Raw genomic sequence first — 18653 nt, 5'->3', positions numbered from 1 at the left:
AATATCAAAGACATTATTTCCAACCCATTGGATTTACAAAAGTCCGATATCGTCAAGTATTGGCAAGAACAGAGGGCAACAAGGGACTCTGACATACTGATGGGAGACTAAATTGGTACAAGCACTTTGTTGAACAATTCTGTAATACCTAGGTTACAACTGAAAATGTATCTTACATTCATTCCAACAGTTCCATGTCTAGTGAGGATAGGTCCTAGAAAAGCCTTCACATATATCCTAAAAAATTTATTTCAGTGCTTTTCACAATAATGGAAGGTGAGAAAAATCTAACTAAATTTCAGTAAAGAAAAGATTGTATCTGTAATGTTCTTTTTTTTTTGCTGAGGAGGATTCACCCAGAGCTGACATCCGCTGCCAATCTTCCTCCTTTTGTATGTGAGCTGCTGGCACAGCATGGCCACCAACAGACGAGTGGTGTAGGTCCATGCCTGGACCCAAACCCTGGCTGCCAAAGTGGAGTGTGCCAAACCTAACCACTAGGCCACCGGGGCCGGCCCTATGTTTTATTTCTTTAAAAAGACAAAATCAAAACAAATCTGACAGAAATAAAATAAAATGTTAAGGTCTGTTCAATCTAGTGGAGGGAACTTGTTTATATATTACTTCTTACACTTATCTATCTGAAATACCACATAATTAAAAACGTAAAAATTAAGTGTGAAACATAAAGTGCGTAACAAGCAATACTGCCCTTAACATTTATAGCAGGTTACAAATTACTTGAGGTATCTTTATCCAAGTGATCTCAATTCACAAAAACATTAGTAATGACGCTGTTTATAAATAATTCTCTGTAACCTATCACCTAGTGAGTCAAAGCTTTCACTGTTTCTGTCCTGGAAATTATCCTGTAAATTGCCTAACCTTGGAATGTTGACTCAAAATCAGGGAGTGAAAAGGCAAGAATGGACATCTTCCTAGATCTACTGTAATCTCAATAGCTATTAACTCTTAATGTCATTAACTTTACATACATTTATCACCAACAGAAAAATAAACACCAAAACATCCAGGACTCCTTGAGGAATTTAAAGGGAGACTCCCATAATCCTGAAGCTTATCTGGCCTCTGCCCAAGACCACCACCCTCCCCTCTTCAGCCCCATGGACTCCAGGTTAGGAAGCTCTATATGAGATGCTATCAACAATCACAGCCGACATTTATAAAGTACCTACCACAGGCCGAACACTGTCCTAAAGACTTCACAGCTAGTACCTCATTTCATCCTCATAAACGCTCTTTGAGGCCAGTCCTCTTCTTCCTATTTTCCAGATAAGCAAATGGAGGCATACAGGCATAATCAATGCACCTAAAGTGGGCCAGCTGGCAAATGGTGAAGCCAAGGCTCCCACTCGGGCAGTCTGGCTCCAGAGCATACTCTCTTAACCAAGAGTCGCTGCTGCCTAACGCAGTCAGTTAGAAAAGGTTTACCAGAAAACTTAACCTGAAAGTTACAAAACAAGCATTTTTAAAATGAGATTGAAAGAAAAAAGGACAGAAACAGGGTCTCCAAAGCATGTTTTCTCTTTTATTCCTTGCCAAACATGCAAAAAAACTATTGTGATATTCTATTTCCGGCTTTGGAAATCCTCCCATTTTGAATTGCTTGTGCCTTTATGATGGTTTCTTTCCTTTTTTTGGTGAGGAAGACTGGCCCTGAGCTAACACCTTTCGCCAATCTTCCTCTTTTTGCTAGAGGAAGACTGCCCTTGAGCTAAGATCTCTACCAATGTTCCTTTACTTTGTATGCTGGACGCCGCCACAGCATGGCTTACCGAGTGGTGTAGGGCCACACCCAGGATCCAAACCCATGAACCCCGGACTGCTGAAGTGGAGCACACTGAACTTAACCACTATGCCACTGGGGCGGTCTGAAGGTTTCTTTGTAATATAACGATCAGTGCACTTTTTCTTTTAACTTCTTTATTAACTTGGTTGCATAAAAGATATACATTCTCATATTGACAATTCTTGTCATGAACAAAAGCAACAAAATTAAGGTAATAACAAGATGCACTTCACATATAAGTAAAATGTGAAGAAGCCCTGTATTCAGAACACAGCCAGATGTGTGTGCAAAGACAGTGCGCCCATAATACAACTCCTTAGGTTCCTGTTTACGATGCATAATTCCTAATCACCCAGAATGAACATTAAGAAACACGAAATCCACATCACATTTATTTCCACAATATCAATGCTAAACTCAAAATAGCAACTTCATTGAATCTAAATGTTAAGTGTTTCAAAAGTAAAAGGCAATCTTAATTTTGTTTTAACCCCATGAATAGGGTCTGCAAAAAGGGTGGATTACTTCACTCCACTTGCAAGGAGACTAGGTCTCAGCCTACACTTAAATAGCATGAGCAAGAAAGGACAGCAAACACACACCACTAAAGAGCCATGCCCACACATGTCAAACTTCTAGTTGAACCATGTGCTTTCTACTCAGACAGCAAGTCTACTGAACAACCAGCATAATGGATGCTTACACCTCATGCAACAGAATTACTAAATTAAAACCATACGTCTATTAGAAATTTCCAAACCCCACTCCCAAAACAATTTTAGTACACCTATGAAGTACTGTAGTTCATTTAGAAAAACAGAAATAAAACATACTCCCAGTCTTTGTGATTAAAAATTTTTCATAACATATAAACAATGTTCAGATATGAATTCTGAACTATGATTTATGTAATCAAGGAGTTCTTAAACAAAGACAGGTCTTAGGTCTATGAGCTATATACAAACTTCAGTAGTGTATATTCTAAGTAGAGATCTTCTTCCTATTATGACGTGACAACAGAACTCTTCTGAGACAACATATATGTTACGGCTTAAGGAGTAAACACTTTGGAAGGCAAACAACTTAGTGAAGAAATTTCTGTTCATTTAAAAATGTGTATTATCTCATAATAGGCCCCTGAATTTTCAAATTTACACGTGGGAGTACATTTACATCTTAAATCTCTAGGAAAGGCACAGGTTTTATGTAAAAAAGCAGCAAAATTTTAAACCCACCAATTTATTGAAAAGGCCATTACTTTTATTAGAAACCAATAATGCTTCTCAAGATGTTGGCAACAGGTCATAGTAGAGCCCCGTATTTCATACAGTGTACTTTTCCCTTTCATTAGATCCCGGAAGGAGGGGGAACACCTCCTTGGCCATGGGAAGCAGAAGTATTTGATGGACTGTGTAAGCTGGTCTCCTTGTACACAAACCACGCATTTCCTCCCCAAAGTATCATATTCAGAAAGCCGAAGATCTGAGAAAGAGAAAAATAAACGTGAAAACCTAATATCTACTTAAAAATTCATATCCATCTTAGTTTTCCTTTAAATATTTAACATTTCAGGCAGTATACTATAACTTCATTTAAAGTTTGAACCAGATATACAGTGGAATAAAAAGGGCAACCTTTCCATTTCAATGCCAAATTTGGATACATAATGACTTATTCCCATTGAAATAAATCTAAATCTCCAAATCTTTAACATGTACTATCATGACTAAAACAAATCTTATTTTGCATGCTCATTATTACCAAAAAGATGAGGTTAAATTTGAGAACAGCAACCAAGCCCTCCTTTCACAACTTGTGCTTAGGCTGCAGTGCTCCGGTGGAGGAACAGCGGGGCCCCAGGCCTCCTTCTCCGAGGGCTCTGCTCTCTCCCATCTGAAGGGCTGGGAACCGCCTTTGTGGATCCTTCCCTGTTTCCCCGCTTCAGCCCACCACCAGCTCCCCACTCCAACAGCTGCAGCCAGAAGAGAAAGCAGTCACAGAGCCACTTTACTTCACACCCCTATTAGTCAAGCTAAAAGAAGCCAGTCTTCCCAGCACAACTCTGACAAGACGAAGGCCTCAGAGGTGAACAGGCTGAAGCTGCCCCACTTCACAGCTTCTGCAGACACGAACAGTGACTCAGGACACAGGCGTGGGGTAGAGGCCCGAGTCCCATCATCTTACCGAAGGCCAGGGCTTTATAGCTCTGTGTGTATTTGAATAGAAAACAACATTTCTGAACCTGCGCATTTCTGATCACTGTCAATATAAACGCCAGCAACAGACTTTTAAATTACAAGTTATGAAACAAACATTTGGCCAAATTGCTTTATAAGGCACTGCTGACTTCACCCACTGGAAAAACATTTTCTTGAATAGACACGAGACCTCTCTAAATATAATATACTCAGTATATCAATGATATATTTAATAATACATCTATCCTATATCACATATAAATTATCTAGACAAACATGTTAGATTATGTGAGAAGCCCTAAGTGTATCACTTGCATAGATTCAGAGAAAGTCAGGTCAGACAATAGGCTCTAAAGTCAGATTTGGTTCACACCGGGGTCTCCCCCTTACTGGCTGCGTCACCTCGGGCAAATGAACACACCAGCTAGTGCGTCCCAGTTGTGAGACGAAGACAACACCACCTCCCACATCCTCTAGGATTGCTGAATAACTTAAAACGACATGAGAGTATTGCCTAGTCAGTTTTAATGAAAAGAAAGACTCAATCGTGATCGTGTTCTAACCTGTTTATGAGTAATAATTTCCTTAACAAACGTTTTTTCACTGTTATAAAGGTAAAGGCTAGACGATAAAACTAGGATTCTGACAGCTTAGTAGAAAGAAAAATCAATTTATTCATCAAAAGACTTATTAAAAGCTATTGTTTCTTTAAATTACTGGTAAGGTTTTTCTAATCGGTAAAATAAAATATTTTATAAATACTGCATACATACCACAGATACATTTAGGGATCCCATACTAGTCACAGAGCCAAAATGACACGTCACTCTTTGATTACAAGGTCCAAGTTCTCGGACAATATTGGGACCGGTAGCTATTTTAATATCTGTAAGAGCTTTCGCCCAGGCTGAAGTGCTCACCAACCACAAAAAAGTGGCAACAAGAGTAATGACAAAGTCCTACAACAAAAATAAGAATGAGTTAGCAATGAACAGTCAATTTAAAAGTATTAAATTGCAAAGCCAGGATGAAAAATCTGAGATCACATTGAAGCTATGGCACTGAGAAATGGCCCTCATGATATACTTTCTAAAAAAGGCCACTGTCAACACAGTATACGTTGCTGTTTATTATCATCAGCCCAGGGCCTGGGCCACGGCAGTGAAGAGTCATCTCCTTACGAGTCTAAGATGTTACCTAGAAATCAAAGCCTGATGCAGCCCTCACCACAATCCTACACAGGCCACTGACGCCCCAGGATCGTGCCTTAGACCCTTGTCACCTAATTGTACCCCCACATAATCTGTTCAATCCCCCCACTCCCCAACGGCAGCTCTTCTTCTAGCTCACTCCTTCTGCTGCCCCAGCCCCAAAATCCTGTGAACCCATCAGGACCTACATCTGATGTCAGCACATTTCTACCGTCAGCCTCACTCATGCTCTCACGTCCCTCCTTAACTAATTTACAGTCTCAGGTCCTTCATTATGCTGCCCTGCATATACCCTCAACTACCCCGCCACTCTCCTGCTTTCTACACTCTTCTGGCAAAACTGTAACTTTAGGTAAATCTAATTCTCCACGATATAGATAAGGAAATGACGAAAAGCACATATCCAGGATGACTCGTCTCTTTTTAAATTTATGACCATGAAATTTTAAGAATGCTCATTATATTAAGTTAAAAGGACAAAAAAAAAATCTCTCTTAAGACACCTTATCACTAGTAATTTTCTACTAAATTCTTTGCTACTTATTACATTTCCAAGAATAGGACTGAAGGTTTTTTTTTTTCCTGAGGAAGATTCACCCTAAGCTAACATCTGTGCCAATCTTCCTCTATTTTTTATGTGGGTTGCCACCACAGCATGGCTGTTGATGAGTGGTATAGGTCTGTGCTTGGGAACTGAACCCAGGCCACCAAAGCAGAGTGTGCTGAACTTAACCACTAGGCCACGGGGCTGCCTAGTAGGACTGAAGTTTTTAATATTTTGATACCTTTTTATTGAACTAATAAGATGAAGAGAGAAAAAAACATTTATTCTCCCTACTCAATCTATTCTGCCGGGGAACTAAAATTTTGTCAACTAGTATTGGTTACAAAGATCTAAACAACACTTTTTAAAAATACATATTTGCATAATATAAAGTATAAGTCCCACCTTGTGTGGTCTTCCCTTAAATTAATGACCAAAGTGGGAATAATGTAAACATCTGTATCTTTTAATATTACATATTCTGAGCATTTGGGTACATCCAAAGCTGAGTTCTTACACACCTGCAGCAAAATCTCTCCAAGCTCAGAAATGGGTTTTGGAGCTCATCACAGAAGTGTTTTGTCTCTTGAATAAATGTGATTAGCTTTTAATTATTTTTGCCAACCAGCTTTGAGTCATTTATTTAGGATAAACATCAGTGACCACTTAGGAGACACAGAAGCTATGCTGTATATACCTTGACCACCTGGTCAAGATGGCAATGAATAAATGCCTCGTGATTAGAGAAGCCAAAACAGTTACTAATTTTACAAACACAGAGGTATGTGCATTTTGCACTTGAGCTCTCCACTGCTAGTGGTCCCCTTAAAAACAACGTAGATCAAAGAGAAAAGGACAGAAACATTAGAGCCTACATTTTCGGCAGTGTAGGAGGACTCTCTTCTTGCTGCTGTACTCTGTTATACTTTCAGCTGCAGGTAGACATTTTCTAAACACCTGCTAGAAATCCAATGCCTTTTGGAGAACTGATAAATAGTATGAGGTTACCACATGTTAAACAAGTTCCCTCTGGGCTAAGTTCAGAGCTTTGAGCAATATACATCAAATTCACTTAATTTTCAGGTTTCTTCCTTCCAATTCCTTATTTAAAAAACACACTTGTTCTCATTACGCTCTTTAAATCTACTTTGCTGGCTTAAGGCATGACATTCTTATATTTCGGAAGTAGGTACTTTTCTGAAAATAACGCCCAAGTAACCCTAGGGTAAGAGGAGGTGGGGACATGTGGGCTCTCCTGCAGATGTCCTGTCCTACTTGGGACTCTAATTAAGCTGCCATCTATGTGAACAGGTGCCACCCGGAGTTCTGCAAAGCACAACCTACAGCCGCCTGGGCAGTGCTGATCCTACCGAGAAGTTAGAGCACGATTCACAACAGATTCTCAGGATTCGGGATGCCCTATCTTTGGCTGGCTTTGATTTATGATATTCCTGATTCTCCACATGACCCAGAACTCTTAAACTCCTACTACTTAACACAAAGAAGTGCTGTATTTACTTAAAAAGGGAACTAAACTTGATTTAAAATGTCACAATTGAAATACTCCTAGAAGTATCTTAGCAGATAATTGAGAACTTTGCTAAAAACATACCCTCATTAACAGTACTTAAAAAAAAGTGTCATATTTGACTATATTTAAAAATTTGAGTATCTCAAGAAAATTTTATTTTACATTTATATGGTTCAATTAAAAGTAGAATTCAAAATTTAATTTGAAGTTGGACAAAATTTAATTTGAAGCAGACAAGAACATCCATTAGATAAACGAAAAGAAATCACTTAAGGAACTAATTCTGGATTCTCTCTCTATGACCACTAATTGATCACTCTGAGGTGGAAAATTACTTTTGACTTTCTGAATGATGCAACTAGGTCAGTTTCATTAGACAGAAAAACCCTCAACAAAAATAGATTTGAATGCTGCTTTTAAAAACGTGGTATTTCTAAAGCTTACTAAACAAAATATGAGAAATAAAAGGCTCATTGCTAGATTTAACTTAAAAATTTGTTGGGATAATGACAAAATGGCGAGAAACATTTTCATGTAGAATTTAAATTACAAAGAATTTTAACAAAATATAATTATTGATCATCACAGTTCTTTTTAAAATAAGGTTTGAAAAGTCTGCAGAAGTTGTCGATTCCTAGTATGTAATTTCTGTTGAGCAGGCCTTGCAAATTAAAGTACTTGATCTCTATCTTTTTCAAGGGCACCTAATAACCAAGAAATATTTTATGAAAGCATCTGGTTTAAGGATTTCTTCTCAGATATAAGAAATGGAATAAATACGAATGATAAAAGGTTGTTTTATTCCTTACTTACCATTTGTATTCTTATGATCCAGGCAGCAAAAATTTAAAAAAAAAGTAAATAATTGAAACTTGTTACTGTATTTAATAATTTCTTCATACTCAAATAGCCTTCCTTTTAATGTAACTTCACAAATAATTAGCAGACACCAGTGTTTTCTCATAGATATAAATGACCAGCATCACAAAAACACCTGTTCTCCCTTCAAGTCAGTAACACTAATACTCACTTTGCAGTTATTCTTTTGGAGTGGATGACCAGCTTAAAACCACGGCTTATCTCTGCACTTGTCACAAATAATCCAGGCCAGATTCTTCCAGTTAAATCTCAGAGATTATTTTTATTCCTAGCTCAGTAGACTCTGAAGCCAAGAAAGGTGTCAGGACTTCCAACCCAAACCCTTTGTTGCCATCTCAAAGACAGAACATTAGCTCATGAATGCCACTGCTGCTGAATGTAAGAATTATCTAAATCAAATTTTAAGTTAAGGAATCTGGGAACATAGCCCAGGAGTCAGCAAACTTTTTCTGCAAGGGCCAGACAGTACATAGTTTTGATCTCTGTCACAACTACTTAACTTTGCCACTGTAGCATGAAAGCTACGAAAAAGCTATCAAAAAAAACCCAAAGCAATTAAAACAGAACAACAGCGTGTCAGACTGGTGTGCGGCCGTAGTCTGTAACCCCTGATAGGGACTATGAAGCTGCAGGGGCAGAAAGGGGATCTCTGAGAAAGGGGACCAGGTCAGAAGCAGGAACACAGGTCTGGACTACTAGAACGGCAGCCACTCGTCAAATTCAACGCAGTAATTTCTCTGCTACTTGCAACCTAATGTGCTCTATGACATATTCGAGCTCTTTCCAGGTTAAAATAGAGTTAGAAACCAACCAACCAACCTCTGGACTCCCTGGAGAACACAGAAAGCGGCGCAAACAGGCTAAAAGAACTGGTTAAACATGACGAGGGGAGAAAGCCCAACCTCAGAGTAAACACAGGGCAAAATACGCTGAACTGGCTCACGCCAAGGCTTTTTATTTCCAGTGTGAGAAAATCTGTTTTTAACTTCAAATGTAACATACACTTCTCCTATACAAAGCACTTTTGTCCAGAAAGCGAGTGGCTGCTTACCGTCATGGTGAGCTTCCGGCTGTCGCGATACAGGCCCGTGTAGCCGAGGTAGAGCAGGAGCGCGGCCATGCAGTAGAGGAAGACGAAGACGGCGAAGGTGACGTAGAACTGCGCCGAGGAGGAGTAGTCCCCGATGAGCACGTGGTCTCTCCACTCCACATCACACACGTTCACCCCCGGGGGGGCCTGGAACGCCGCCTGATTCAACCTAGTGGAAAAGGCTCAGGTCAGTTTAGGAACCACTTAGACTCTTCCAACAGAGATGGAAAGACATGGGCAGAATATTGAAAATGCCATTTCAAAAAATACTCCCCAAATATATTATAAACACTTTCCTTTTGAGAAAAAAAGGGGAAAATTCAAATATTTAAGTAAATTAAAATTTCTGTGAGAAATGTACATTAATTATAAATTATACCTGTTAATTGGTCTATGATAGACTGAATATAGACTGAATTAAACACTTCCCCATCCAGATACTCTCTTCCTGCAATAAAAACTTAGCAGATTAAGAGGGCTGATACGAAAAGTTCACAATTTGAGACACGATATTCCCGTCTAGGAGGCCAGGTCCACGCCACCAGCACGAGGAGAGCCAATTATAATGACTCCCATTTTAACCCTGGATTAATTAGCTGCTAACTTCACACCGTCTTTAATTTTCCCCATCTGTAAATGGCAAAAGCACTTACCACTAGCGATGCTGTGCAACTTTGGAAGAGAAGGGGTGGGAGACGGAGAGGCAAGGACTAATTACTGAGCACTTGCTATCTGACATATCTTTGAGATTCTACTTAATCATCAAAACAGCCTGAACAGGTACTATTTCCAATTTATTGGACAGAAAAATTGAGTCCTAGAGAGGTCAAAGTAGTAAGCGGAAAAAGATTCACACCCTGGCTTCAACACAGGACATTCAATAAACTTTTCAATGACTCCTGAAGTCAAACAGATGAATTCACAAACAAAATATTCATTTCAGTTTGAGAGTAAGAAAATAAGTTTTATGTTAGTGAAAGAAACACATGAACACTTCACTTTATATAAATACACGTCTTAAAAGTATATAAACAACACTATTATTTAGCAACTGCAAATACAAAAGAAATTTGGATTTTTCATAAGCCGTATTTGCTTACACATCACGGTTTCTCACACTAGGGGGATGGAGCAGTCTCTGTTTTGTTTTGTTGTTAAATTTCCAATCCACTGTGGGATGACAGAATAAGAATGTCATGGCCATGTCACAGAAAAGCATTTCAATGCTTACTTTCATTTTCTGCAGTTATTTCATCACAGACCAGGAAGGCAGCTTGCAGACAGCACTGCTCTATGCACCACAGTCTGAGTAGCACTGGTCAGTACTTACCAATGAGCATGCAACTTAAAATTTCCTACCCCGTAAGATCAATAAATTGCTGGAAAGCTGAATGAGTCAATATAAAAGTAAAAAGAGTTGTTAAACCATAAAAACAAACAAATAACTCACCTGAATGGATAACCAAAAGCGGCTGTAATAGTTCTATTTTCAGGATTTTTAGGACAAGACACTTGAATTTCCGTTTTGCCCTTAAAACCTCCACAGGTGGCGAAAGCAAAGATAGAAGCAATCTACACAAAGTGAGAACAAAAAAAAAAAAAAGAAAGAAAAAGGAAGAAGCATTACTGGGCCCAAAACATGGGTCATTAAAACCTTAAATATACTGATTACTAAAAATCGGCTAACATTCTAGGAATCCTTAATTACAAATTAGACGTAAGTGCTGAAAAACATTTAAAACTTTATTTGCGACTCTCAACAAATGCAGTTTTATTCTCCACTGAGTACAATATAGAAATTAGTATACCAACCCATATAACAATTCATTTGCTCATACTCCAGTGTGTCTACTAAATATTAGTATGAAATTCAGAGGAAGTCTTATTTATTAGTATCAAAATCAAAAGGGGGGAATGGGAGGTCTTTTTATTTGGAACCCAAGGGAAAGTGTAAAGCCAAGAGACTGTAAGCAAAGAGGAGACGCTATTTCAGGAGCTCGTGGGTATTTCCGGGTCTCAAAAAAGTAGTTGGAAATTTGTTTTCCTAATCATGCAAATGCTTAAATAACAAAATGGTGCTCTCTCAAGTGCTAACTACAACAGCAAAAAACTAGAAGAATCCTAAATAGTGAAAGAGAATAAGTCAAATCAAATTAAATTCATACAATGGAACATTATGCAGTCAATAAAATGTTGGGGAATATCTAATGACATAGAAAAATGTTCATTACTCATAAAGTTTGTTTAAACAAAGCATTGTGCATGAGTCTACATTACATCTATGCATACGCACACAACAAAAACCTAGACTGGTTATGCATCAAAATTTTCAGTGGTCACCTCTGAACAGAAAGTAAAAGATAATTCTTTTATCTATTTGCATCTTCTAAATTTTCTACAAAATAAAACAAAAAGCCCGATACGGTATAGTGAGCACGAGCTCAATCCTGCAGCAAATGCTAATGGCTCTATTTAACACGTCTATGTGGAATCTGATCATTTCTTACAGCATCGCCACACCCTCATCTAAAGCACCACTACCTCTTGCCTGAATTACACGCTGACAGCCTTCTGAACTGACCCTCCTGCTGGCGTCTCTGCCCCTGCTTCAGTCTCAGGTCAGTATATCAGCCAGGGTGGCGGGTTTTTTTGAGGAAGATTAGCCCTGAGCTAACATCTGTGTCCAGCTTCCTCTATTTTGTATGTGGGACGCCTGCCACAGTGTGGCTTGATAAGCGGTGCGTAGGTCTGCCTGAAATCTGAACCGGCAAACCCCAGGCCACCAAAGCGGAGTAGGCAAACTTAATCGCTACGCCACCAGACTGGCCCCCAGGGTGATCTTTTAAAAATATAAGGCAGAAAACTTTATCATCTGCTCAAAACTCTCCAATGGCTTCCAAGTTCTCTCTGAATAAAAACCAAAGTTCATATAATGGTCTACAAGATCCTTTCCTCCCATGAGATTTCTGATCTCATGTTGCTACTTTTTCCCTTGCCAAGTCCCTTTACACAAAATGGTCTCCTTGCTATTCTGTAAAGACAAGGACAGGCTCCTCCTTCACAGCCCTTGTGCTGGCTCGCCCCTGGGCCTGGAATACACAGTTCACTTGCCACCTCACAATGCCCGCTCCAATCTGACCTTATCAGAGAGGGCTTTCCCCACCACACACTATTAAATGACAATGCCCGCCCCCCCCCCCCCCCCCCCCCCCCCGCCAAACTATCTATTCTCTTTATTTACGCTCTGCGGTTTTTCCTCCATTGTAATAACCACTGCCCGACAGTACTTAGTTACTTGCTTGTATTCAAATGTAACCTCAAAGAGGGCAGGGACTTTGCTTTGCTCAAGGTCACCATACATCCAGCAAATGAATAAAATTTAGTGCACGTCTGATATCAAAGCCTATACTGTTGAACACTGAATAATGCCTCCCATGGATTAATCCAGGGCCTTGAATCAGGCCATAATCAGGATCAAAAACGATCACGGGCTTTTGTTTCCATGAAGAAGAAACAGACGAAAAGGAGCTTGGTCACAGTGATGCAGACTGAGGTAATGTACGGCACACAGTGGGCAGTCTCTAGTTAAGAGTTACCAGGGGAAGGGAGAAGAATGGATGCCCTCTCCGCACCGATGTGCACGAACACACAGGGTGAAAACAGAAGGCCAGGAAGTGAGTCTCGGGCATATACACCCACATTTAGGACTAGGAAAAAGAAATGGGATACACAAATTGAACCAACGGAACAGAACAAGAGGCCAGAAACAGACTTGTGTGCAGACAAATCCTTTCTACGAGCGGGCACTGCGTATCACCAAGGAAAGGAGTGCAGGGGTTTAAAAGTGTCTGCTCTGCCGCTCCTCCCCTCAAGAGGCAGAGACTGGTTTCTCTCTCCCCTCAAGCACAGACTGGACACAGTAACTCGCTTCTAGTGAACAGAATACGGTGGAAAGAATGCAATGGCCTTTCTGAGATTGGGTAAGAGAGAGAAATCTGACTTCTGTCTTCCTTTCTTGCTTTCTTGAATCACTGCCCCCCGGGGGAAAGCATGTCAGGAGGATACCATGCACCTTACAAGGAGACTCATGTGGGGAGGAACCGAGGATTCCAACAACCGTGTGAGAGGCCTTGGAAGTGTCTCATCTGAGGCTGGCCAACAGCCACGTGAGGGAGCTGGAGGGCTTGAGATGACAGCAACCTCCGAGACCCTGAGCCGGAACCACTCAGCTAAGCTGCTCCCAGATTCCTGACCCACAGCAGCCGAGTTAATAAATGTCTTGTTTGAAGTGCTAAGCCTGGGGTAATTTGTTACGTAGCAATAGATAACTAACTCGAGGAATGACTGCTCAATAAATGGTCTGGATGCGCTGGAGACAAATGTAAAAAGTGAGTCTTTAAGATTTTTAAAGACAACATAAAAGAAAATCTGTGACCACAGAGAAGGGCACAAGTTCTTAAGATAAAAAAAGAAAAAGAAAAAGAAAAAAACCCCACTAATCATAAAAGATTACTAAACTCAAGTACAGAAAAATAATTTTTTAAAATCAAGTCAGCTTTTGAATGTAAAACAAGCTACAAACTAGGTGAAAATAACGTCACAAGAGATTAGTATCTACTACTATATAGATCTAAGGGAAATTCATGTGTACTACAGAACATATACAAGAATGTTCATAGTGATATTACAATATCAAAAACGGGGGGGAGTCAACAGGAAAATGAATAAAATATGGTAGTACATACTTACAATGAGACGTTACATAGCAATAAAGATATAGAAACTACAGTGACCCACGTCCACATGGACGAATCATGGAAATCTAATGTGAGTGGAAAGAAAGAGAGCTGCCTAAGACTACAGAGAGTATGACGCCATTCTTGTGAAAGCGGTTTCCTCGTCTAGCTCACTCCTGCCGATGTCTGGCTCCAGCCCTCACCATCTCTCACCGGGACTAGCCCAGCGACACTTCCTCTCATTCCCACCACCACCCGTCTTTCACAGTGTGGGCTCTGGAGCCGCAGCGTCCACTAAGGTAGCCACCAGCCACACGTGGATACTGAGCACTTTAAAAATGGCTAGTCTGAATGGAGATGGCTGTTAGTGTAAAATATACAATGGATTACAAACATCTAGTATAAAAAAAGAACGTAAAATATCTCATCAACAATTGTTTATACTGACTACTTGTTGAAATACTACTTTGGAAATAATGAGTTAAGTAAAATAAATTACTAAAATTAATTTCACCTGTTTCTTCTCATGTCTTTAGTGTGGCTAACACTTAAAATTACTCTGGGGGCCGGCCCGGTGGCGCAGCGGTTGAGTGCGCACGTTCTGCTTCAGCGGCCCGGGGTTCACCAGTTCAGATCCCAGGTGCAGACCTACGCACCACCTGTCAAGCTATACTGTGGCAGGTGACCCAAGTATAAAGTGGAGGAAGATGGGCACAGATGTTAGCTCAGGGCTAATCTTCCTCAAAAACAAAAAAAAAATTACTCTGTGGCTCACATTTGTAGCCGGCATCGTGCTTCTACCTAACAAAGCTATGTTGAGTGACGACGGCACATGCATGTGAAATAGAAATCTGGTCAAGTCACTCCTCTGTTTAAAGGGATTTCCCCAATGGCTTTCCAGACCTAAATTTAACAAAACAAAAAACAAAAAACAAACCTCAAACATCTTAAATTAGCCTAAGATGCACAGCTGGGAGAGCCTCACCTCTATCTTCCTGGGTTTCTGTTCGCTACCCTCCCTGCCGGGTACTGTGACTGTGACACTGTCCTACTTACTGCTCCTCAAGCTCGCCAGGGACTGAGGCCTTGGATGTCTATGTCCCCTCTGCCAGGAGCTGCCCCACCCCTGTGCCTGCCCGCTCCAAGCTCTCGCCATCCGTAAGGCCCTACCCAATTCTGCAGCGGACTGTTCTGCTTCCTGGGCTGCCAGACTTGGGGTCATTAACTCAACTACAGGCACACTTCTTGTGTATCTTGCCTTATAAAAAAACCCAAAAAACAAACAACAAAAACTAGCTTCCCAGTTAATACGAAAATGAGTAAAGCAATCGCAGACAGTGCTAGAGCTTGTTGCCTTCAGACCAAGGCCTCTCTTCCTGTGGCTGACTGCCGGCTCTGCACGCGTCTTATTCAGGATTTGCAGAGCCTGCCTAGCAGAAGGCCCAGCACAGAGCGAATCTCTCTCAATAACTGCTCAATTAAAGGGAAAAATCAATTCCCAATAATCTACAAATACAACCCTATTTCGAGTCTTACAAAACCATCATTTCAAAGGTGTCTTTTTGTTATGAGGATGAATAAATGTCACATTTGCGATTCTGGTCTTTACCTTACGGAAAAAAGGGACAAGGTATGCCCTTTTTACTAAATGTAAGCTATCCAACATCTCACCTGTTCCCATATTCCACTGCTATTTTGATTTAGATAGAAGTTATAGGGGCCAGCCTGGTGGCGCAGTGGTTAAGTGTGCATGTTCTGCTTTGGTGACCTGGGGTTTGCCGGTTCAGATCCCGGGTGTGGACGTGGCACCACTTGGCATGCCATGTTGTGGTAAGCGTCCCACATATAAAGTAGAGGAAGATGGGCATGGATGTTAGCTCAGGGCCAGTCTTCCTCAGCAAAAAGAGGAGGACTGGCAGCAGATGTTAGCTCAGGGCTAATCTTCCTCAAAAAAAAAAACAAAAAAAAGGCAGCAGCTATATACTGGCAGCCCGTGGGTGAAACCTGGTCTGGAGATATTTGGATGGTCTTCTCAGTATTCATAACAAAGGGAATCTGCTGTCAATACTTCAATATCAGCATACTTCACATAAAAATTTGGACGTCCTGCTTTTCCTGAGTGGGTGTGGGGAAACTGACGCCACAGCAACCTCAGACCCACACTCCCATGCAGCAACAATCACAAGGAACTGAGCGACAGGTGACACAGACAGGGGCATGTGCTTTCCAGACTGCCTCCACGTTACTGTCTCAACAGCTAACCTCACGCATGTTGGTTACCAGTAACCAATGAATGGACGGTCTTCCCAAAAGCTTGTTTCACTCATTTACCTTGTGAGGGTGGTTCCTACGAGCACTTCGGTTTGTATCCTAGTCTAAAATGAGGAGTACTGCTATGCTGACCCATACATCCTTGCTGCTGGTGAAATTCATTTTCCCACCTCTCTCTCCCTCATGCAGAATGACTACACTGCTGACACGAAAGCCCATCTGTAGAGTAACTAGTAAGAATCCAGGGCCAGGATGACAGCAGGCTGCTTCTGGTCAAAAAGGTTCCATATTCATTACGAGACCTCAAGTTCCTGGAGAAACAGCTCCACTTATCTCTCGGCCCGCCAGACCCACGCCAGAGACAGGGCAGACGCCTTTCCAACTTCGAGAGCTGTACCTCTGACACTAATGTGACAGCCGGGTCCTCTATGATACTCTCCTGTACAGACTGGAGCACTCAATTAACTGGTGTACAAGAAGATCCTTGAACTTCTCTTGAGATCTACTTTTAGACTTCAGCAAGGAATTAGAGCTTTATTGAAATTAATACACCACTGGAACCAGAGAGTCCTGTGTCAGTACAGTGTGCTGGGGACCCTGAAGGGAAGGGGGGGTCTCATAACACGGACGGACGGGCAGCAGTACGTCCACCTCTTCTTTCACTGTCAGTGTTCATAGATGCAATGAGAGTGTGCCTGGCTAAGTGAATTTATGGAATAAACGATTTAGTTTTAACTAAACGAACCATCACAAAATGGACTGGTGGTTTAAAAATGTCTTTATGGAAACTCTAGACAAATAATACAAAAACTCACGTCCAAAAGAGGAAACAGAAGCACTAACACCCGACATGAGCTATATTCGTTAGCCATATTGCAAGATAAAAATATTCTACTTAATCAGATCACATGAAGGTGGCAAAAAAAAAAAAGAATTAGAAATTATCAGGCGACTATCTAAAATAAGGATTTAAAAGTATGAACGAAATTCACCCTGAGTGTATAATATGCCTTAAGGTACTGACATAGCAAAATAACTGCAACTTAGATGCATATTAGGGCTCTGTGAATAAAATCTTACAGATAGGGATTCATGATAAAAAAAAGTTTGGCAACTCCTGGTATTTTCAAGGAGTTATTTATGCGACAGCCAGAGTCCCAGGCCAGGCTCTCAGTCTAAGACCCTGCTCAACTCACTGAGGGCTCTCCAGGGGAACGTGGCACTCATGTAATTTATGGGGTCTTCCACATGTGTTTAGACGCAGGGTTCTCACTGCTATTTGGCTTCATCAGTAATCTGATGTCATCTACTTATATTTCTTTTCATCCGAGGTTTATTCAGGAAAATTATATAATTGAAATCTTCAGAAATAGACTGAAAAGTACACTGTGTCTAAGTGTTTATGTGAAAAACCAAATGTATGCCATTTTACTGAATCAAATGATCAGTCAGTACTTCAATGCACTGTTACAGCACGTCTGCCTTTACATCAGTAAGATCTGACGCCGAGAGCCACAGCACGGACTTTTATGAGTCAAGGTCTGAAACACCTGCTAACGATATTCATTTTTTAAAATGGTTTGTTATTGATCCTGATATTTCAGTTTATTCCTACTGTGCACTGAGCAGTGAAGCCAGTCACAAAGTGTTTCAGTTTCCCTCTTCTACCATCTCCCTCTGCTTGTAAAGTACAAGCACAGAAAGTTCTAAATAGCCTGCCTAGTACAGTTCCATGAGCCTGAGGAATTTGGATCACGAGAAGTAAACTTGAGTTCCTGCTGAAATAAGAGCTAGAAGTTCCCTGCTAAGAATTATTATATGTTGAAAACATCTTTATGTCACCTTTATTCTTAACCAACCGTTAAGCTGAGTATGGAACTAGAAATCTTTGAGGAACCTAAATATATATACTTATTTTAAAATCATTTCAGACTGTTGTATTATTTTTACGTTTTTTGGGTGAACTGATGTCCTGATGGCTGGTCTGGTGGCTGTCTTGAAGTGAGTCTGTCACTTCATGGAAAACTGAAAGTACTTCTTGCCACTGATATAATTTGAGTTCAGTGAAAATTAGTTTTCTTCATGTGTTTTAGGGTATCTGACATAGGCTCAACTTGAGAGTTTGTTTCCCACTCTTTTCTATCCCTGCCTGGTGGCTTTATAGTCATCTCCCTCTCTAGTAGTTTCACGGTGATTTCTGCCTGGCCGTCCGAGTCCCCTAGCCCACAAACACCTCATCTCATGATGGACCGACCTCCAAACCACCAACATAGGAGACTATTCAAGTCAGCACCAATCCAGATGTTAAGCTGGCAGGCAGACGATGCAGGGCTTTGTTAGAAGGCTCTCTCTCTTTCCACCTCTTTAAGTACTCAGCTCTATG

At 40.7% G+C, this 18653-nt stretch overlaps 1 protein-coding gene across 4 annotated transcripts in view; it reads right to left on the bottom strand.

Annotated features, from left to right (window-relative positions):
* Nucleotides 1-1927: 1927 nt before the first annotated feature.
* The window catches only part of SYPL1 (synaptophysin like 1), a 25329-nt gene continuing 8603 nt past the window's right edge, over nt 1928-18653 (bottom strand). For all 4 annotated transcript variants that reach the window (XM_070505129.1, XM_070505141.1, XM_070505134.1 and 1 more), the window contains exons 3-6: nt 10714-10835; nt 9225-9432; nt 4782-4967; nt 1928-3292 (exon numbers count right to left, since the gene is read on the bottom strand). In XM_070505129.1, the coding sequence (XP_070361230.1) occupies nt 3158-3292; nt 4782-4967; nt 9225-9432; nt 10714-10835 (651 nt within the window). In that variant the 3' untranslated portion in view covers nt 1928-3157. The remainder of the gene's footprint in view (nt 3293-4781; nt 4968-9224; nt 9433-10713; nt 10836-18653) is intronic.

Source organism: Equus asinus, chromosome 1 (genome assembly GCF_041296235.1).
Source record: "Equus asinus isolate D_3611 breed Donkey chromosome 1, EquAss-T2T_v2, whole genome shotgun sequence".
NCBI classification, from domain to species: Eukaryota; Metazoa; Chordata; class Mammalia; order Perissodactyla; family Equidae; genus Equus; species Equus asinus.
This window is presented reverse-complemented; position numbering and strand designations above follow the sequence as displayed.